Below are 21,341 nucleotides of genomic sequence, written 5' to 3'. Positions count from 1 at the left end.
ACCCCAAGGACCCGCGGACGCCCCTCCCCTTCACCTAAACCCTGCCTGGGCTGCCGGGGCCACTGGGGCCGCTGGGGCTGGCGAGATGGGCCAGTGTGGACACAGCTGGGGAGGACGCCTTCTTGGGAACGGTTCTGTCCTCCCTCATTCCAGCCAAAGCCTGCTCTCTCCAGCCACAGGTCCAGGACAGGGTCTATCCAGACCGAAACGTTTAGGCAATGACTACTCTACTCCAGCCCAGAAAACCGTGCCCCCACCCGCTTTTGTGCACGTCGGCAAATATTTCTGTGGGATAAAAATCTGGATGTGGTGCATCGTGTTGACAACTATGCAGCTTTTCAGGGTTTACCAGGGATGGTTCCCTTGTGGGCCTGTGGAATTCACAGAAGGATGTGGGTTCTCTGAGGAAATTGTCTTTTCTTTGGGGTTTTAAAGAGCTTTTTCCATAAAAGGGAATTTAGCCCATTGCCAAACATCTTTCAAATAACTTGTTCTGTGTTCCCAGTCCTCCCTTGGCAGTCGGGGAGAGGGGTGTGTGCGTCCAAACTGCAGGCCCAGGTCTGTCACTCTCCGCTCTGGCTCCTGTGTTTCCGACGAGCTCAGACAGGGCTGCTGAGGCCAAGCACAGGACTTGTCTCTGACACCGGCCCTTTAGCAGGGGCCTTGTCGGCCCGAGAGCCCGGCTTTCCATGTGGAATTTTCTGGTGGGTCAGGTAGGCTCCTGCCCATGCTCACCTGTACCCCGTCCTGGGGAGACTCCCAGCTTCCGAGCTCTCGGGAGCTCCCGACTGCGGCCGAGCCAGGCCCTCCGTGCAGAGCGGGCTGGAGCTCCGACCCTCAGGGAGCCTGGCTTGGGCCCCGAGAATCACAAACGGGAAAGGAAATGCGACAAGGGAAGGTCTTCCTGCCCGGGACAAGGCTGGAGGCCGGGCAGGGACGGCTGACAGGCCAGCAGGGATCGGTCCCCCGCTCACCCTCAGAGGACAGTCACGCCTGCACCGCTGCTGCCCGCCTTCCACTCCACATTTCTGGCCTGGGCACCACCCGCAGCCTCCCCTCCAGGGCCTCGCAGCCCAGGCCCCCTGAGCCTGGCTGACGGAGCCTCCTCCGGCCTCTAAGCCGCAGGGTCACACGAAAGGATGGCCCTGGAGGGGTTCGCTTCCCACTGGTCCACCTGAAGCACTTCTGAAGAAATGTGGGCAGTCGGCAGGCGTGGAACTCTGTGCTGGGGCAGGTGGCTCCCGTGAGCCTGTGGACTTCTGAGCCAGAGGGGCCCCTGTCGGGGAGCCAGTCACTCACGCAGCATCAGAGGGGCAGGGCTGATGTCACAAAGGGGCCACAGAGGTGACCACTGGTGGGAGAGCAGATGCACTCCGACTTCAGCCCCTGGGCCATGAACTGAGCGCGCTGGAGACAGCACGCGGGCCACGGGACAGGAGCCGGCGAGCTCGGGTCCTCAGGAAGGAGGAGGACCCGCTGTGGCTGGCGGCCGCTTGGAGTTCTGCCAGCCGGGGAGTGGAGAGGGGCTGGGTGCTTAGGTGGGTCTGGGTGCAGCTGTGCTGGGCAGGAACGACGCGGGCAATTACTGCAGAGGTCGCGGGGCGGGTGTCAGCAGCTCGAGCCCCACGGGTATGACGTCAGCGCTTGCCATCCAGCGGGGGGTAGGGCAGCGAGAGGGCAGGTGACCACGGGACAAGCTGGGCCCCGGGCGTGGCATCCCCTGTGCACCAGCCTCCCTGCAGGGCAGTGATGTGCGCTCTGAGCAGGTGCGCAGCCCGGTCGGCCTCCAGCGGTGAGGGTCTGGCTGGCGACTCCTGGGCAGAGGGCGCGGGCCAGAGTGCGTCCCCGGCGGGCATCTGAGCTGAGACCTTGTGAGTGTTCGGTGCCGTGTGTGTCTGCCAGCTACCAGGCATCTCCTGGTCTCACCATCATGCCCTCTGTTTGGCTTGGACACATTGTCCTTACTTCTCTGCAGTGAGCGCACCCCCGGACCCGGCCTGCCTCGAGCTGCTTGCCTGCTCCTGATTTGCACCTAACACATCGGCCCCTGGGCCTCGGCATCACTAGCCGCCCTTGATGAGTTTCTCCTGCAGAAGGAACCGCCTTGAAAGCAGACACTGGGTCGGCTGTGGTCCCTTGTGCGCGTGGGTCAGACTGCGACAGGGCGGTCCCAGAGACACTCCTCCTGTGGGAAGGGTTTCCCAGCCCCGGGGGGATGGCGGGGATGAGACGTCCCCCAGCGGTGAGGGCCCAGCGAGACTCCCTGGTGCTCGGGGACGGATTCCAGCGTGTTGCTCACCAGCCCGACCAGCGAGAGCCGTCTGAGCCGGTGCAAGGTCTCCATGCTCGTGCTGGGAAGGAGACGAGGGGAAGGAGGGTGTAGAGGCCACGCTCTCCCCGGGCAGCGTGTGCCACAGGTCCTGTGCTGTCTGCACGCAGAACTGTGCGCGCTGGGCACACGCGGGCCTTGCAAACAAGGGCTGGGGGCCGAGCAGCAGGAAGAATAGCTGTGAGTGTGTGCGTGTGTGCATGAGTGTGTGTGTGTATGCGTGTGCGTGTGCGTGCGTGTGTGTGTGTGTGTGTGTGTGCGCCCACCTCCACCACGTGGGTGCACGGAGATGTGCGTCCTCCAAGAAAGGAAGCAGCCAAGATGGGAAACTGGACTGAATTGCACACTTTGCAGGCGGCTGCCTTTGGTGGGGAAGATGATGTTAACAGCAGTTTTTTCCTTTTCACTCGCAGCAGAGCAGGGCAGGGCCCCCCAGGCGTGGGAGGACAGAAGGAACTCGGCCCAGGGCCCCTTGGCTGGCCTGTCATGGCCAGGCTCTGCCCCAGCCTGCTGCTCCTGGTGGCCACTGTGGCCCTGGCGTCCAGTGCTGTCCACGCCTGGGGCACGCCGAAGGTGGTGAGGAAGTTCCAAGACATCCCGAAGTCCTACGTGTACGTGCAGCAGGCTGTGTGGTTCGCCATGAAGGAGTACAACAAAGCCAGCTCAGACAAGTCCGCCTTCAAGGTGGTGGAGATCCTGAAGTCCCAGGAGCAGGTTGGTGGCTTTGGCTCCCCCTCTGTCTCCGGGCCTGCGGTAGAGGCAGGCCCGCTGCCGTGGGGAGCAGCTGAGAGAGGCCCTGAGCCAAAGTATGTGAACTTTATTCTAGGGGACTGGGGAAGAAAATCAATTAAATCTCCTCCCGTACAATTCTGGGGTAAAATACAGCACATCCATTAAGATAACTTAGAATTGGCCACCGTCACATCAGAAGGCGCAGGTGAGGGCCTAGAAGGGCTCTTGGGGGGGTCATTTTTGGGAGAGTTTGAACGGACCTCATTCACAGGGGTGGTGTGGGCGGGGGTGCCTTGTGACACAGTAAACCAGCAAACAAACTCCACATCCAGCTTTCACTGAAAAAGGAACTGGGGCTGAAGGGCAAGCTCTTCTTTATAGCAAAGTGCCTGCTTACAGCTGTGAACGAGCATGAAATCGAACATCACCTTTGGCAACCACCAAGGTCACGAGGGGCTCAGGCAGAGGCCAGCAGTGACCCTCCCCCCGCGAGGACAGCGTGGGAGGGAGAACCCCCGCAGGGAGTCCCTGTTGAGTAATTACAGCCAGGATGCCCGGGGGCCTCGCTCCCCGAAGGCCCGTACCAACACCGGGGCAAACTGAACGTCACGCGCCTCCGATGCGGCGTCACTGGAAGGGCACCCCAGACGCACCCCCGACGGTAATCACGAGGGCAGTTAGCGTCTCCGAGCCCGACGAAAGTATTAGTGTCGTGAGACAGGGGAGCAGGGGACATTTCTCCATTCAGGGGGGCTTAGGAAACAAGGGGGGATAACTGCCGGGGGTGGTTCTGTATTGCCTCTTGGATTTAAAATAATGCTGGAAAGGCTGATGTGAGGACAGCGGGAGGGGTCTGAACATGGACTGTGTCTTAGAAGAGCACGTTGAACCAACGCTGTGTTTCCTGAGGAAGAGCTGTCCTGTGGTTTTCGCAGGGGCCGGAGCTGGGGGGCGGGCCGGTCTGCTGGAGCCCGAGGTGTGGGGGGAGCCCGCGTTGTAGGTGACCCTGGCCCGACCTGCATCTCTGCCCTCCCGTCACCGCCAACCTGCCCGTTTCCTGCCTTTTTGTGTGGTCGGAAGGTGCAGGCGATGCCTCCACCCCACAAGAGGCCGGACACCGGCAGCCTCACCCCCTCTACGCGGTGGGTCCCGGGCTCCCCCGGTCCTCCGTGCAGCCCTGGCTCTGTCGTTCGTGTCCGCAGGCAGTGGTCACCTGCCGAGTTCGGACGTCATGGGTGTCAGCGTGGCACCCGTTCCTCGTGAGGCTCCCCCCTCCCAGGACCGGCCCGCTTCCCGGGACTTCTCCTTCCCTGTGCTCCCCATTTATCAAACAGAAATGGTGGGTTCTGCCTCATAGACAGGGATTCAGTAATAAAACAAACCAGAGACCCACATGTCCCAAAACTTAGGTCTCATTTCATACTGTTTGCTTGTTCTTTTCATGAACGTACATTTTATTTGTCTGCTCTGCCAGCCTTGAATGCAGATAAGGATGCGAAAGAATCAAGGAGAAACAGGTTCAAAGAGGCCAGAACAGGGGCCCTCCCTGAATGGAGGTGGGCCCCTAGGGCTGCGGGTGTGGGAAGATGCGGAAAGTCAGGGATTTGGGGGGTGTTCCACGTGGAATTATGGTGGATTATCAAAACTGCCAAAGCTTCAGGGAGAAGCGATACACTCTCAGCAGAGACTTTAAATACAAGAGAGACTGAGAAACAGAGAGATCGAGGTACGACCAGCCCTTGTTACCCCAAAACTCTGACAAAAAAAAAAACAGCCGTAGGAGGGAGGGAGGGAGAAACAGCCTCTGCGCTGAGCAGGGATGGCATGTTTGTTTATCCACTTGATCACGGACACCACGTGCGCTTTTATGAGGTCTAACCTTAAATTACTCTCGGGCAGATCACGGATAGCTTGGATTACCTTATTGAAGCCAAGATTGTCCGGACAACATGCAAGAAAGTTTCAGGAGAACATGAGAACTGCTCAGAGCAGCAGGACCCCCAGATGCAGAAGGTAGGTGCTCAGATGGCGTCCAGCAGACCTCGCTTGCCCAGCTCGACATGCCTTCCTGTCCTGCGGAGACGCCTCCCTGCCTCTGCCGTGGGTGGGTCTCAGGACGCCTGCGGGTCCCCGTGTCCCCGTGCCAGAGCTCCTGTGCATTCGAGCATATTTGCTTTCTCTAGTTTTTTACTGAGACCTAGAAAGGAAGAAAGGGTGAATATCTGAGCTCCTTGGAAAACAAATCTTAAAACTTGATATTGTTTTAGACAGTTACAGGCCTGATTCACTTCAGGTAGAAAAGCTGGGCATTTTCAGAAGACTTAAGTGGCTTAAAATCAACTAGAAAGACGCTTGTGTAAAGGTTACCCCTGTCGGCTTGTCACGTAGCCAAGTTTTCCTGTATTTTGTATTTGGGTTATTGTGTAGTTGGGATCACACTGTGCACCGTTCCACAATTTAGATGCTTATTTGATAATAAAATCTAAGGATTTCCCAAACTGTAAAATTATCTGAGGGCACTCTGTAGCGGAACTAGTTGACTTCATTTAACGTTTACACGTAGTATTCAGTCGATCCCGGCGAATTATTCACATTTTTCTCATTTTTAGCCGTTGCGAGCGTGTCCTAATGAATATTCTTCCTTATTTCTGTCTGTGTGTGTATCTGGTTGTTGTTGCCTTGTGGGCAAATTCCCAGACGCTGAATTACTCATCCAATATTTCTTTTAACTTCTTGAAGATTTTTATATATTCACTAAAATGTCCCCTAGGATTGCTCTCAATAGCTGGGCTTGCTTTCTTTTTTTTTTTTTTTTTTTTTTCTGGTGGGGGGTAGGTAATTAGGCTTACTTATTTAAATTTGGTTTTAAATGGAGGTCCCAGGGATGGAGCCCGGGACCTAGTGCATGGTGCTAAGCACGTGCTCTACCGCTGGGCTCCTCCCTCCCTGGTGCCTGGGTTGCTTTCTATGTTGGTTGATCCAGAAGTTAAGGAAAAAGTTGACCCTCTGATAAGCCCACTCTCTCCCCTCCCCACCCCTCCCACCGCTGCCAGGAACCATCTCAACCCATCCTGGATGCCCCCTCTGCCCGGACGCCCCCCAGGCCGGCCTCAGTTCCTCCGCGGCAGCTCTGGGTTGTGGTAGCTTGGTCCTGTTTCCCACTCAAACTGAACCTCACACAACTTCGTATCTGCTTGATGCTGTCACTCGTGCTTCCGCTGATGCAATGGAGTTCAAAAGAAAGAATTCTTTGTATTTTTATTCTAACTGAATAAAGATATCGGGAGAGAGGAGGGACACGGCGAGTCATCCACGCCGGAAACCTGAACCCCTTCATTCCACAGGCCCTGGAAAGGGCTCCCTGTGTAACCCCCCAGCTCTCCAGGGCAAGCTTTTCATGGTGGTCCCCAGCCAGACGTGGCCCCTTTCCCAGGCATGCAGGACCCTGACTCTTCTGTGGTGCCGCCTCCCCCGGGGAGGACAGCTGGGCCCTCCGCTCAGCACGGGGTCTCCGTGTGGCCGGAGGAGGGCTGCAGCTGGGCATGAGGATTTCTTGAGAATGATTAGTCCCTGGGCTCCAAATCTTGTTCTTCCCACATCAGCGATGGCTTCAGATCGTGGGGACGTGAACTGCCGAGGGCTCCTCCTGGTGGCAAGGCGGGCTCCTCAGGAGAGGTGACCTCAGCCAAGCCCCCGCAGGGCCCTGGCCCACAGACCCCGCGGAGACGGCTCAGGGCTCTGCAGGGCGCGGCCGGCTCAGGAAGCCTCTTAGCCGCCTGAAGCCAGATCCCCGCTCCTGGAAATACACATTTCTGGGGCTTTTTTGACTGTGGGTTTTGTTTCACTTTTTCTTACAAGCTTATTATCCTTTTTGTCTCTTTTAGATGTTTTATTGCACCTTTATTGTTGCGTCCAAACCCTGGAACTTTGAACTCAAGCTGCTGAAGAAGGAATGCCGACCCGTCTAGCCCTCCGGCGCGTCCTGCGCCCTGACGTCCCTCCGGAGAAGCACAGACGCCTGAGAACGTTGAAATAACACGGCTGACATGCTGGCTTCCCTCCTGTAGCCTTTTGCCTTTTTGTGCGTTCTCCGCGCGAGGAGGCGGAGCCGTGCTGCCTTTACGTGGTGGGTAATTTCTGCGAGGCTCCGAGGGTGCGGTCGTGTGGGAATGTCCATCCGTGGGTTTCCAGAAAGCTCCCTGCCCGGGACGCAGGAGCTCACGCGGCTGCAGACAGAGGTTTAAACCCCAAATCCAAGCTGGGAGACAGCTGGGTCATTTGCAGACTTGTGTTGTACTTTTGGTTTTGAAATGAGGCAGAAATTTGCCAGAGCGATGGTACCTGGCAAGTAGGCTGCGTGTGTGTGTGTGCGTGTGTCTGCGTGTGTCTGCGTGTGTCTGCGTGTACCTGTGCGCACACAGTGGGAGGTATAATCCAGTGCTGCGTGACTGGTCGCCTTGCCCTTGCTGCTTAAGCCATTTCTTGTGTCTCTGCGGGGTCTGCGGGCCAGGGCCCTGCGGCGGCTTGGCTGGGGTCACCTCTCCCGAGGTGGCAGACTCAGACTCTGAGGGCACCGACCCATCAGAAGGTGAGTTTGGCTCCGGGGAGCCCACTTGCAGGCTGGCTCGCTCTCACGGCTGCAGGGCGGTGTGGCTGCTGGCAGGCGGTCTCTGTTCTCCTCCGTGTGGCCCCTCCGGGGGCGGCCGGGGGCTGCGTGTGTTGCCTGGTTCCTCCAGACACAGGCCTGAGAGACCAGCTGGAAGACACAGCGCCCTTTGTGCCCCGGCTTTAGGTGCCCCACCAGCTCCTCTTTGTGTTACCGGTCACCTGGCTTAGTTCTGGGTGGGTGGGGTCGGGGACACAGCAAGGTATGACACCCAGGAGTGTGGCTGCTCCTTGGAGTCGCTGCAATTAGACAGGTTCCAACAGCAGTTCCTGGGCATTGACTAACTAAAAAGACGACTTTTGCCCTCAACACACTTCTATACATAAAGTACACACAAGGACCTACTGTGCGGCACAGGGAGCTGTACCCGGTGTTTTATGATGACCTATAATGGAAAAGAATCTGCAAAAGAACGTATATGTACATGGGTAACTGAATCACTGTGCTGCACACCGGAAACTAACACAGCATTGTAAAGCAACTATACGTCAATTTAAAAAAAAGAATGACTTTTCAGGGCAGGAAGCCCCCGGCTGTGAGCGAGTCTGTGCAGGGACAGGCTGGCAGGTTCACAGCAACCCCTCTCCCCACACAGGCCCCACCTGCTCGCGGACACCTGGCTTCTGGACACCCACCTTTTTCTCTCTCACCAGCATGGTGTTCTGACCCCTCCCCTGAGCCGGTGCAGCCCCCAGACCATCCTCCAGCCCCAAGTCCCCAGCCCACGTGGGGTGGATTTCTCACTGTGGCTCCACTGCATCCAGGCCCGGGGGCCCTGAACCGAGCTGCTCAAAGTGTGGTCCAGAGGCAGGAGCGGCAATGGCCCCGGGAACGGGCTAGGGTGCGGATGCCCAGGGCCTGCCCAGACTGGGGTCAGAATCCCGCAGGGCCGGGGAGGCCCAGGAGCAGGGCACCCACAGGCCTCTGGGGGACTCCGGTCCCCTCTGAAGGTCTCAAGGAGCCGGGAACAGAGGCTAAAGGCCTATGTCAGGGCACAGAGCTGAGGCCTGGATTGGAAAGAGTGTGTTGTGGGGTCATCCCAGAGCTGCCTGAGCCGCCCCAGTGGGAGGCTGGGAAGGTCTCTTCTGCAGAAACAGACTCTGCACAGGAAGCAGTGTCCTCTGTGCCGTGTCCTCTGTCTCCCGTGGACACAGCTCAGCCTCCCTGAGCACGCTGGGTCCACCCCCGACCCCCGCCTCTCTGCTCCTCCTACACTCACGCTTCCTCCCCTAACGACACCCCAACAAAAGGGGCGTGGGAGGCCACCGTGGGTCGGTGGAGGGGGCGTGGCCATCACACAGCAAGGTTGACCACCCCGGAGCGGAGTGGGGGCGGGAAGGGAGACGCAGGGGCTGGCCGGCAGCTCCGGGGCCCAGGAGTGTCCAGGACCTGCACGTCCTCTGACCTGGCGCCAGCCCAGGGGCCACGAGCCTCACTGCTCCACAACTCGGGGGGTTGGGGGCCAAGTGGGACGAGGCCACGCCCGCACCTGTCAGGACCCCGGCCCCTGCTGCCTTCTTAGCATGAATGCCCTCGACGTCTGGGCAGGCGCCTCTGCCGCCCTCAAAGCCGGCCCTCGGCAACCCCTCCTCTGCGGCCCTGTCCCTCCTCGTCCCGCTGACCCTCACCCACTGCTGTGCCCACGGACCACCTTCCTCCGAAACCTCTCGCGACTGAGTCCTCGATTCGGAGTCTCGGTCTGGGGCCTCCAGGCAAGCCTCCCTCCCCCGGAGGGGTCCAGGGGCGCCTGCGCTGGGCTTCCGCTGCAGCGGGCCCTCCTCCACGGCCGGCCCCTCCCGCCCCCGCCTGGCTCCTGTGTCTCTGCCCTGGGCCCGCGGGAGCTCTATCAGCTTCGGAAGGAGGAGGCAGGGTCACAGGAGGGAAGACACAGGGTGCAACGCCAGAGGGAGGCCCAGCGGAGGAGTGCGTCCTGGAGCAGATGGACTGGACCGAGGCCCAGGCAGGCAGGGTGGGAGCCGGAGTGGGGAAGGCGGGAGGCACGGGAGCCCGGCCGCCCACAGCCACGCAGCGCCGGCGGGGCAGGTGGAGGTGGGCTCGGCCCTGGGCCCTGCTCCTGCTTCTCCTGGGTCCCCAGCTCCTGGAGGCGCGCGGCTGGGGTCTCCAGAGGGAAGTGAGCGCGGAGGACCAGAGGGTGCTGGAAAGATACTTACCTGCCACCGTGGAGTACGCCGTACACGAGTTCAACCTGAGGAGCCAGGACGAGAACGCCTACAAGGTGAAGCGTGTCCTGAGGTCCTGGAGGGAGCCGGTGGGTACCACGCGCCCGCCCCGCCGGCCTGCACCTGCTCTCGCGGGAGGCCGGGGGAGGGTCCCGTCGGGCCGTCCTCTTCCCCACCCGAAGCCCGTAAAGCAGAGGGGAAATGCAGTCTGTTCAGTCGCTCTCAGTTCCTATCAAAGGAGTAACTTGGAAACTTTTAGCGCCTCAGTCCATCAACTCACACGTAAGGTGTGTCTTCAGTTTTCGTCATCTCTGGACGTGGTTTAATGAAGAATGACCAAAATATGGCCGATGAGGGGATGAAGGTATTTAGTTAAAAAAAAAAGAAAAACCTCAGGGAGTATTGGATTCGATAGATTCAGAAAATATTTCAAGGAAATAACAGTAAAGTGGGTTAATTCAGAAAGAGAGAGACAGAGACGCCCAGACATGCACGGAGGGAGGGAGGAGGCCGGGGCCTGGAGGGGTGGGGGCAGGCCGCAGGGTCCCCTGGCCCTGAGGACCCCTGCGAGGTCACGGCCTCTCCTCTGACCCCACCTGCTCTGGGCGCCTTCCGGGTCTCCGCCCACGCAGGCTGAGTGTGACTTACACTCTTCCGGACCTTGGTTCTTAATCCTAAACTGTTCTCCTGGCCGTGGGGTCTCTGCAGAGTGCCAGCAGGGGTGCGATTTCCACGTGGGCTGCAGACGCCAACACTGAGACCCTCGGCTGGAGGAGCACGTCTGGCCTGTGTGCGCTTGTGAGTGTGTGTGTGCGTGTGTGAGTGTGTGCGTGAGTGTGTGTGTGTGTGTGCACGTGTGTGCGTGTGTGTAGCCGTAGCGCCGAGCGGCATTTTCCTGCCGTGGGGCAGCTGAAAGCGTGACATGGGGCGTGAGGGTGAGCCCCCCTTTCTCAGAACGGACTGACCCAGCAAACTTGCGGAGCCGGCACCCCCGGCCCGGCCCGCCCTCCCGCTCTGCGGGGACCTGCTGTGCCTGCCACCCGCGGGCAGGAGGGACGCCCTCACCTCGGTGTCTCCCCGACCACAGGTGGACACCGCCATGGTGTTCTCCACGGAGCTGCAGCTCACCCGCACCAGGTGTGGGAAGTTTGACGAAGACATTGACAACTGTCCGTTTCAAGGACGTCCGGACGTGAACAACGTAAGAGACGCACCAGCCGCCCTCGGGTGACACGGGGTGGATGCCGCCCCGGGGGCGGGGCTGTGGCAGTGATGACAGCGCCGCTCCTAGAGACACAGGGGGGTGACCGGCACCCTGCCCCGCGGAACTCCCGCTCCTGCTCCAGCTGACAAGGGGCTGAACCCCGCCCCAGGACAAGCCCCGCAGGGTCGAGGCCCCCGGGAGACAGCAGGTGTGCAGGGAGACTCCCAATGGGGCGCTGGGGGCTTGGTCCCACTGGGACAGCCTCTGGGGACCACAGGCCTGGCGGGGAAAGAAGGACACAGGCGCCCTGGGGTCAGGAGCGAGTCCCAGGTCGGGGGCATCCACGACCGAGGGCAGGAGCCTGCACCCCCTGCCGCCCCCGCCCCCAGGAGTGCAAAGTTGTGTGGGTGCTGGGCTTAGAGCCAGAGCCACCAGCTTCCCAAGGCCCCTCCACCCACGCTCCCTCCCCTGCGTTTCCCCCGCAGACCGTCACCTGCCTCTTCACCATCAGCACTGAACCCTGGAGAACAGTGTTTGAGCTCCTGAACAACACGTGCTCAGAGGGGCTCCTCTGAGGGAGACCACGGCCCCGCCTGGCCTCTGCTGTCCTGCCCCTGGCCACCAGCGAGGCCTGTTGTGGCCCTCTGGTGGCGGAGCAGCTCCGGTTCTGTTCCTTCACGAGCAGGTGTCTGGGGGGGGTCGCATCCGGGCGAGGTGGAAATTGCTCCCTGTCCATTTCCCCCCGTAGAATCGGCCATTAAACACCAGCATTTCCGGCAGCCTGTGCCGCCTGGTCCGGAGGGCGGGGGCCGGGCAGGGAAGGCGTCCTCCCGCCAGGGCTGCCGCTGGCCTAGGGGCGGGTCTGCTCTGCCCTGGACACCTGAGACAGCTGCAGGTGACACCACTTAGCAAGCGCAGGTGGTCTGATCTCCATCTCTGGGCTCACGTGATGGCCTGGTCCTCAGGGCGGCATCGCCATGACCTGACGGGAGCCCAGGGCCGACGCGCCTCTGGCCCTCAGTGCCTGCCTCGGGGGGCCTGCTCACATCTGCCCAGGTCCAGCAGGGCGCTCGGGGCAGCGGGAGGACATGGAGGGCCCAGCCTCCGGCATCAGCAGTGGCTCCTGGGGCCCCTTTAGAAGCATGCAGCTCGGGGACTCTGCACCTGCGACGAGGACCCGGGCCCTTGGGACAATTCGACTTGCGAGGCACTGCGGCTGCTGCTGCCCCAGAGGCCCCGCCCCTCCCCCAGAATGCCACCTGGCCAACTCGCCAGGCCCTGCGGCCTGGCTTTCAACACCCCCACCCCCGCCAGGCTGTGTCTGGAAACACCGCGGACAACGTGGACTGAAGCGGGAGTGGGCACGTTCCAGGAAGACCTCACTCCCACGCAGGGTCTCCCTGGTGGAGGGGTCAGGTCACATGGTGTGAGGATGCCTGGTCGCATCCTCCACAGGCACCGGATGGCTTCCCAGGCCTGTGACTGCAGCGGAGCTGAGGGGAGCCCTGTGCGGGGTCCTCGCTGCTGGCCGGGCACCACTGGGTGTGAGCACAGCCGTGCTCCTGTCCCTCTGCCACCTGTGCCCGGACTGGGCCGGCTGCTCTGGAAGACAGCCCACCCCTCCTTTGCTTCCTCTCTGGCCCTTCCTGACCTGTGGCTCTTCCAAGAGAAGGAAGCTTAGAGGTCCTTTACCCTCCGTGATTCCTGTCCAGTGTCCGGGGAGCCCTCTGCTGTCCTGTTCCTGGCCACCCGGGTCCGCCGAGGGTTCTGTCAGTGTGGATGACGAGGGTGCCCGTGAGGGACGCTGAGTGGGGCCTAGGGCACTGTGTGTGCACGTGGTGCTCCCTTCCCCGGGGAAGGGGGAGAGCACGGCGGCGTCTGAGCCCTGAGGGGGTGGGGAGGAAGCGGGATGCCAGCTGACACCCGGGGCTTAGCGCCTCCCCTGCCCACTGGCTGACCCTCTCTGCGCCGGGCGCTGGGCCAAACCTCAGGGTTAGCCCCGCTCCGCCACGGGCCAGTCCTGACCCTCCTCTGTGCCCCGAGCCTTCGGCACCTACAGGCCCACTCTCCACACAGGGAGAGCATGGGCCATGCCTTTCCTGAAAGCTGCTGTGAGGGACAAAATCCAGGGTCACGGAGGGGAGGTGCTGCAGCACGGCCACGTCCCCCTTTGGGTTGGAGCTTCTCGGTGCTCCTCCTCCGTCCTCATCTCTGCCGTGGGTCCCCTGGGACCTGGCACACACGCCATCTCCCACCGTGTCTGGACCTCGGCCACAGCCTTGGGACAAGTTAAGGTGGGGCCCAGCGGTGCCACGGAGATGGAGGCCGTGTGGAGACCCCAGGAGTGCTTCCCCACCGTGACTGTCAAAGTGACCCTGAGCATCGGCCAGGGGAGGAACCCCAGAAGGAGAGTGCAAGGGAACAGGCCTCGAGCAGGTGGGTGCCTGGAGCCCTAGACACGGGCATAGCCCCCGGAACTGAAGGAGGCGGTCCCTCCTCCTCCAGGCTATCCACTTGGGTCACCCTGAAGTATCTCCCCATCACGGGGACTCGTGGGACCCATCCGCCCCATGCAGTGTGGGCCCCCCAGAGGCTGGGTCAGCACCTTGTGTCCCTTTGGAGCCCCCCCACACACGGGGTGTCCAAGTCAGATTCCCTTGCTCGTTAGCACCCGGCAGGCATACGTGTCCCCAGTAACCAGACGTCACCACCAAGTGTTGAAATCTACGGCTCCATAGACGTGCCTTCTCGTGACGATTCCCTCACTCACGTCACTAGTCAAATGGCACCCGGAAGCGTGTGTGTAGCCGTGGCGGCGAGCACTGGTCCGGCCACGACAGCGCATCCCGGTGACGGCTTGAGAGGCTCCATCCGTCGCAGACTCCAACCCTCCTCCCCCATCAGAACATCACCAAGGAGCTGGAATATTTGGGAGAACAGCTGGTGCAGTTACAGGGACACCCGCGCTCCCCAGGCCCCTCGGGCAGAGCCGACGTCAAGAAGACCGAACATGATACAGGACAAAGGAGGGGGAGGCCGAGAACTAGACAGCGTCACAGTTTCCGGTCAACACCTGCACCCAACATTCAGTGACTGTTTCCTAATGATGATGATAATCAGGAAATCAAGCGTTAAACTGTAAAAATGCTTCTCTGGCCGAGAGGAAGGGGGAGCGGACCCGCCCCTAGGCCAGCGGCAGCCCTGGCGGGAGGACGCCTTCCCTGCCCGGCCCCCGCCCTCCGGACCAGGCGGCACAGGCTGCCGGAAATGCTGGTGTTTAATGGCCGATTCTACGGGGGGAAATGGACAGGGAGCAATTTCCACCTCGCCCGGATGCGACCCCCCCCAGACACCTGCTCGTGAAGGAACAGAACCGGAGCTGCTCCGCCACCAGAGGGCCACAACAGGCCTCGCTGGTGGCCAGGGGCAGGACAGCAGAGGCCAGGCGGGGCCGTGGTCTCCCTCAGAGGAGCCCCTCTGAGCACGTGTTGTTCAGGAGCTCAAACACTGTTCTCCAGGGTTCAGTGCTGATGGTGAAGAGGCAGGTGACGGTCTGCGGGGGAAACGCAGGGGAGGGAGCGTGGGTGGAGGGGCCTTGGGAAGCTGGTGGCTCTGGCTCTAAGCCCAGCACCCACACAACTTTGCACTCCTGGGGGCGGGGGCGGCAGGGGGTGCAGGCTCCTGCCCTCGGTCGTGGATGCCCCCGACCTGGGACTCGCTCCTGACCCCAGGGCGCCTGTGTCCTTCTTTCCCCGCCAGGCCTGTGGTCCCCAGAGGCTGTCCCAGTGGGACCAAGCCCCCAGCGCCCCATTGGGAGTCTCCCTGCACACCTGCTGTCTCCCGGGGGCCTCGACCCTGCGGGGCTTGTCCTGGGGCGGGGTTCAGCCCCTTGTCAGCTGGAGCAGGAGCGGGAGTTCCGCGGGGCAGGGTGCCGGTCACCCCCCTGTGTCTCTAGGAGCGGCGCTGTCATCACTGCCACAGCCCCGCCCCCGGGGCGGCATCCACCCCGTGTCACCCGAGGGCGGCTGGTGCGTCTCTTACGTTGTTCACGTCCGGACGTCCTTGAAACGGACAGTTGTCAATGTCTTCGTCAAACTTCCCACACCTGGTGCGGGTGAGCTGCAGCTCCGTGGAGAACACCATGGCGGTGTCCACCTGTGGTCGGGGAGACACCGAGGTGAGGGCGTCCCTCCTGCCCGCGGGTGGCAGGCACAGCAGGTCCCCGCAGAGCGGGAGGGCGGGCCGGGCCGGGGGTGCCGGCTCCGCAAGTTTGCTGGGTCAGTCCGTTCTGAGAAAGGGGGGCTCACCCTCACGCCCCATGTCACGCTTTCAGCTGCCCCACGGCAGGAAAATGCCGCTCGGCGCTACGGCTACACACACGCACACACGTGCACACACACACACACACTCACGCACACACTCACACACGCACACACACACTCACAAGCGCACACAGGCCAGACGTGCTCCTCCAGCCGAGGGTCTCAGTGTTGGCGTCTGCAGCCCACGTGGAAATCGCACCCCTGCTGGCACTCTGCAGAGACCCCACGGCCAGGAGAACAGTTTAGGATTAAGAACCAAGGTCCGGAAGAGTGTAAGTCACACTCAGCCTGCGTGGGCGGAGACCCGGAAGGCGCCCAGAGCAGGTGGGGTCAGAGGAGAGGCCGTGACCTCGCAGGGGTCCTCAGGGCCAGGGGACCCTGCGGCCTGCCCCCACCCCTCCAGGCCCCGGCCTCCTCCCTCCCTCCGTGCATGTCTGGGCGTCTCTGTCTCTCTCTTTCTGAATTAACCCACTTTACTGTTATTTCCTTGAAATATTTTCTGAATCTATCGAATCCAATACTCCCTGAGGTTTTTCTTTTTTTTTTAACTAAATACCTTCATCCCCTCATCGGCCATATTTTGGTCATTCTTCATTAAACCACGTCCAGAGATGACGAAAACTGAAGACACACCTTACGTGTGAGTTGATGGACTGAGGCGCTAAAAGTTTCCAAGTTACTCCTTTGATAGGAACTGAGAGCAACTGAACAGACTGCATTTCCCCTCTGCTTTACGGGCTTCGGGTGGGGAAGAGGACGGCCCGACGGGACCCTCCCCCGGCCTCCCGCGAGAGCAGGTGCCGGCCGGCGGGGCGGGCGCGTGGTACCCACCGGCTCCCTCCAGGACCTCAGGACACGCTTCACCTTGTAGGCGTTCTCGTCCTGGCTCCTCAGGTTGAACTCGTGTACGGCGTACTCCACGGTGGCAGGTAAGTACCTTTCCAGCACCCTCTGGTCCTCCGCGCTCACTTCCCTCTGGAGACCCCAGCCGCGCGCCTCCAGGAGCTGGGGACCCAGGAGAAGCAGGAGCAGGGCCCAGGGCCGAGCCCACCTCCACCTGCCCCGCCGGCGCTGCGTGGCTGTGGGCGGCCGGGCTCCCGTGCCTCCCGCCTTCCCCACTCCGGCTCCCACCCTGCCTGCCTGGGCCTCGGTCCAGTCCATCTGCTCCAGGACGCACTCCTCTGCTGGGCCTCCCTCTGGCGTTGCACCCTGTGTCTTCCCTCCTGTGACCCTGCCTCCTCCTTCCGAAGCTGATAGAGCTCCCGCGGGCCCAGGGCAGAGACACAGGAGCCAGGCGGGGGCGGGAGGGGCCGGCCGTGGAGGAGGGCCCGCTGCAGCGGAAGCCCAGCGCAGGCGCCCCTGGACCCCTCCGGGGGAGGGAGGCTTGCCTGGAGGCCCCAGACCGAGACTCCAAATCGAGGACTCAGTCGCGAGAGGTTTCGGAGGAAGGTGGTCCGTGGGCACAGCAGTGGGTGAGGGTCAGCGGGACGAGGAGGGACAGGGCCGCAGAGGAGGGGTTGCCGAGGGCCGGCTTTGAGGGCGGCAGAGGCGCCTGCCCAGACGTCGAGGGCATTCATGCTAAGAAGGCAGCAGGGGCCGGGGTCCTGACAGGTGCGGGCGTGGCCTCGTCCCACTTGGCCCCCAACCCCCCGAGTTGTGGAGCAGTGAGGCTCGTGGCCCCTGGGCTGGCGCCAGGTCAGAGGACGTGCAGGTCCTGGACACTCCTGGGCCCCGGAGCTGCCGGCCAGCCCCTGTGTCTCCCTTCCCGCCCCCACTCCGCTCCGGGGTGGTCAACCTTGCTGTGTGATGGCCACGCCCCCTCCACCGACCCACGGTGGCCTCCCACGCCCCTTTTGTTGGGGTGTCGTTAGGGGAGGAAGCGTGAGTGTAGGAGGAGCAGAGAGGCGGGGGTCGGGGGTGGACCCAGCGTGCTCAGGGAGGCTGAGCTGTGTCCACGGGAGACAGAGGACACGGCACAGAGGACACTGCTTCCTGTGCAGAGTCTGTTTCTGCAGAAGAGACCTTCCCAGCCTCCCACTGGGGCGGCTCAGGCAGCTCTGGGATGACCCCACAACACACTCTTTCCAATCCAGGCCTCAGCTCTGTGCCCTGACATAGGCCTTTAGCCTCTGTTCCCGGCTCCTTGAGACCTTCAGAGGGGACCGGAGTCCCCCAGAGGCCTGTGGGTGCCCTGCTCCTGGGCCTCCCCGGCCCTGCGGGATTCTGACCCCAGTCTGGGCAGGCCCTGGGCATCCGCACCCTAGCCCGTTCCCGGGGCCATTGCCGCTCCTGCCTCTGGACCACACTTTGAGCAGCTCGGTTCAGGGCCCCCGGGCCTGGATGCAGTGGAGCCACAGTGAGAAATCCACCCCACGTGGGCTGGGGACTTGGGGCTGGAGGATGGTCTGGGGGCTGCACCGGCTCAGGGGAGGGGTCAGAACACCATGCTGGTGAGAGAGAAAAAGGTGGGTGTCCAGAAGCCAGGTGTCCGCGAGCAGGTGGGGCCTGTGTGGGGAGAGGGGTTGCTGTGAACCTGCCAGCCTGTCCCTGCACAGACTCGCTCACAGCCGGGGGCTTCCTGGGGTTGGGGGGAAGCTCTGAGACTGCCTCACCTTCCCGCTCGCGGGGTCCCTACATTCACGATGCCCACTGTGTGCTCACAGCTCATCCTCCCCTGAGATCTTGGCTGCCTGTTCCCAGGGAAATGAGCCCCCAGCCTCTTATCTTTAAAGAAAGGGAGACTTTTTGGTCAAGTGCCATGGTCACTGTTCCCCGGTCTCCAAGTACAGGACTCAGTCCTGGCCCAAGGCTGTCATGTTGCAAGTTGCCGTTTGCAGGGAACAAGGGAGACGGGAGTCACGTGTGAGAAGCAGGAAGCTGTGCAGGGAGACTGCCGAGAGCTGCATCTGTGGACGAGTGAGCCACCTCAGAGCAGAAGGAGGTCGCCCCCACGTGGCGGCGCTAGAGGCCAGACGTGGGACAGAACTCTGCGTGGCTCCATTTTAAGGAGGAAATCAAAGTCGTCAAAGTCACAGAAGCAGAAAGCGGGGGGGGGGTCTCCCAGGGCTTGAGGGAGGGGAGTGGGTGATGTTGGTCAGAAGGGACAAAGCTTTAGCTATAAGACAAGCACTTTCTGGGCACAGACTGTGCGACAGCAGGCCTTCCGTGCACTTGAACCCGAGCTGGGGGGTCCGTGGTGTGTGCTGTTGCCAGGAAAGAGAAGCAACTGCTAAACCCCGAGCGGGCAGGCGCCCCGTGGGGGCGGCGAGCAGTCGACGGCCTAGATTGCGTAGGTTGGTCTGATGGGCCCTAGTCTCCCGACACTTAAGTGTAGACATCGGTTGTATGCCAAGCGTGTTTCCATAAAGTGGTTTAACCAGACAAAAACCGCACAATAGCCTGTCTCTTCTCAGCCGGATTTAAGCTCTTAAAACTGAAACGGAAGCGCAAGCAGCATGACTTTTAGCTGGAGAATCAACATGCAAGTCTGGAGGCAGGTTGGGGTTGTCAGCAATTGTAGGCACGTCTTGGTGGATTTCCAGGGGGAACAGGCAGCGGAGGCATTCATAAGTCCTGAGACCCCTGGATGGATGGCAAGTGTCCCACCAGGCCAGCAGAGCCCACAGAGGCCCCTCGCTTTGTCACTGGAGGAGCCTGAAAAACGGGTCTCTCCTGCCAGTGTCTGTGGCCTCCCCATCCCGAGGGCCAGGCCCCTGCACATTCGAAGTGATGTCCGTACATTCACCCCTGAGGGAAGGTTTGGAGGCCTGTGAACAGCATGGATCCTCACAGCGTGGCCCAGGAGAGGGCGGGAGGAGCTCAGGAAAACTCATCCTGGAGAATCCTGGAGGATGGCTGCCTCTTTGAAAGGCTCTGATAACCAAACTTGCCCTCCCAGTTTCAAATTCCAAGTGTTGGGAAGCTTGGGGTCAAGTCCCTGTGTCCTGCCCTCGCAGCTGGGAACCCAGCACCATCCCCAGCTTTCCCAGCCCCTCCCCTCCTCCTGCATGTGATCTCAGGTCAAGTTCCCACGTGGGTCGTGGGCAGCCGTTGGCTCCCGGCACCTCCCCCCATTCCTGGGCCCCTGTTCTCCTCTGGGATGAAATCAGAGGGAGCTGCCCACTATCCCCGGGCCTGGGAACTTCCGGGCCAGGCACCTCCCTCCACCTCTGCGGCCCATGTTGCGGAAGCCCTTCTGCACAGGTGTCTGGATCTGCCCCCCTCCAGGTGCTCTCTCACTGCGCACGGAGCCCCCGACGGTCATTCTGATGCTCTGGTCAGGCTTGCCGCTGCTCTTTTCAGACTGGTCTCTCTAGACGCAGCCAGTGACAGGCCTGTCCTTTTTGCCTTCACTGCTTCCCCGGCATGGACGGTGCCCGCTTTCTCCTTGGGACGACTCCGTTCAGAGTCCATTTTGGGTCTCCTGAGCAAGTTTCCATCAACTCAGCCAAATTTCCACTTCCTCAGCTGGTGGTGTTTGGAGATCAGCCACAGATGCCCAACACGGGCGCTTCCTCTGAAAACATCGCACAGGAAACTCAGTGCAGAGATGACCCTCCCTTTGGGGGAATAACATCTGACTCAGTCCATTTTCCATCTATTTAACTTTTCCAGGCATGTCAGCTGTTCTGGACCAAGCCGACGTCCTTCTCCAGCCTCCCCACCCGCCCTGTGACTTCAGGCTAAGGAACTAGCCTCGGGATCTTCTCTGCTGTCCACATACAGGGGGTCGAGGTCAAAGGTGGCCCTCGGCGGTACTGAGATGTGTGTGTACCGTCGGAGGCGGGGGTGCGTGGGCCCCTGGCCCTGGCACAGCGGAGAGCCGACGTTGTCCGTCTGGTAGTTGCCCACTTCGGGTCAGCAGGGCAAGCCTGTGACCAGACCAGCCACAGGGAGACCCTGGGAGAGCTGGAACATGAGGACCGGCTCCCAGAGCCCGGACGGCGCTTGGAGCAGATGGGACTTAATCTCAAGAGCATCTGCACTTTCTGTCAGTACTGAAGTCCTTTAGAAAAAAGTAAAATAGTGCTTCTCAGCTTTTTGCATCCCCGTGAACGCAGGGAGAAGCTGTGGGACCTCAGAGTGATGGGGTGGGGTGGGGCGGGGGGGCCGGGCTGAGGGGAGGCCCTCCTCCGTGGGGTGTCCTCCACAGGGCATCCGGCGAGGAGCAGTGCGGAAGGAAAGGACGGTGCCCAGGGACACCCAGGAGTCACTCAGAGAGAGGTTTGTGGCATTTATCTTTAGATTTTCCAACGAAACAGTCTCGGCAAACCATGGGAGAGCTTCGTTCACCAGCGTGTGTCCAAGAGCGCAAGGCCTGGGCTTCGCAGGCAGACCCTGGGGTGGCAGGCCCTGCCCTCAGGCTCCCGCCACCCTGGCCTCTGCGCCCCTCCCTCTCCCCGGACATCCTTCCTTAGAGCTTGCACATTGCCCCGTCTCATGAGATTGCAAGATCGCTTCGGGAAAAAAGCTGAAATCACAGTAGCGTTCACTTTTCCCGGCGCTGAAACATCCCAACCAACCAAACAGAAACCTCTCAGCAACCAGCGGACCCCTCAACGAGAGCTCAGGGCGCCAAATTTAGCCCCGGGAGAGTGCGCTCGGCCCGGAGCCGCCCCGTCCCGCCGTGGGCTTAGACGTGCACCTGGGAAGACGGGCTGTGGCTCCGCACCTGGTCTGCCCTGCCAGTCAGTCTCCACCTGACTCCACTCAGCCACCCTCTGGGCACTGCTCACACCTCCCCAAATTCCTGCGCCCGCATTTCTGTGAGACGTTATGTCTCTCGCCTCTCCAAGGCAAGTGAAGGGTCTAGCCCACCAGGGTGTCCCTCTTCCTCTCTCTTACACACAGATGTAAAGAGAGAACAGAGCTATTAAAAGGTGGAAACCATTTGCACACACGCCAGGTG

The 21,341-nt window shown here is 61.3% G+C and overlaps 3 protein-coding genes across 5 annotated transcripts; 2 read left to right on the top strand and 1 right to left on the bottom strand.

Annotated features, from left to right (window-relative positions):
• The first annotated feature begins 2,747 nt into the window (after positions 1-2,747).
• On the top strand, positions 2,748-7,455 carry LOC105083208 (cystatin-13). Its single transcript, XM_010972968.3, has 3 exons — positions 2,748-3,043; positions 4,961-5,074; positions 6,946-7,455. The coding sequence occupies exons 1-3, from the start codon at positions 2,816-2,818 to the stop codon at positions 7,027-7,029; spliced, it is 426 nt and encodes a 141-aa protein (XP_010971270.3). The 5' UTR covers positions 2,748-2,815; the 3' UTR covers positions 7,030-7,455.
• A 1,330-nt stretch (positions 7,456-8,785) lies between these two features.
• On the top strand, positions 8,786-11,890 carry LOC141574084 (cystatin-9-like). 2 transcript variants are annotated; one of them, XM_074347768.1, is made up of 3 exons: positions 8,786-9,963; positions 10,995-11,108; positions 11,597-11,890. In XM_074347768.1, exons 1-3 carry the CDS (start codon positions 9,667-9,669, stop codon positions 11,684-11,686), a joined length of 501 nt encoding a protein of 166 aa, XP_074203869.1. In that variant the 5' UTR covers positions 8,786-9,666; the 3' UTR covers positions 11,687-11,890. The 2 variants fall into 2 exon arrangements, with proteins under 2 accessions (XP_074203869.1, XP_074203868.1); XM_074347767.1 differs by having other exon boundaries at positions 8,786-9,996.
• Positions 11,891-14,370: 2,480 nt separating this feature from the next.
• On the bottom strand, positions 14,371-16,786 carry LOC105083180 (cystatin-9-like). 2 transcript variants are annotated; one of them, XM_045508664.2, is made up of 3 exons: positions 16,298-16,786; positions 15,153-15,266; positions 14,371-14,664 (listed from the first exon to the last, which is right to left on the bottom strand). In XM_045508664.2, exons 1-3 carry the CDS (start codon positions 16,592-16,594, stop codon positions 14,575-14,577), a joined length of 501 nt encoding a protein of 166 aa, XP_045364620.1. In that variant the 5' UTR covers positions 16,595-16,786; the 3' UTR covers positions 14,371-14,574. The 2 variants fall into 2 exon arrangements, with proteins under 2 accessions (XP_045364620.1, XP_074203867.1); XM_074347766.1 differs by having other exon boundaries at positions 16,265-16,713.
• Positions 16,787-21,341: the final 4,555 nt, after the last annotated feature.

The sequence above is a fragment of the Camelus bactrianus genome, chromosome 19 (genome assembly GCF_048773025.1).
Source record: "Camelus bactrianus isolate YW-2024 breed Bactrian camel chromosome 19, ASM4877302v1, whole genome shotgun sequence".
Lineage (NCBI taxonomy): Eukaryota > Metazoa > Chordata > Mammalia > Artiodactyla > Camelidae > Camelus > Camelus bactrianus.
This window is presented reverse-complemented; position numbering and strand designations above follow the sequence as displayed.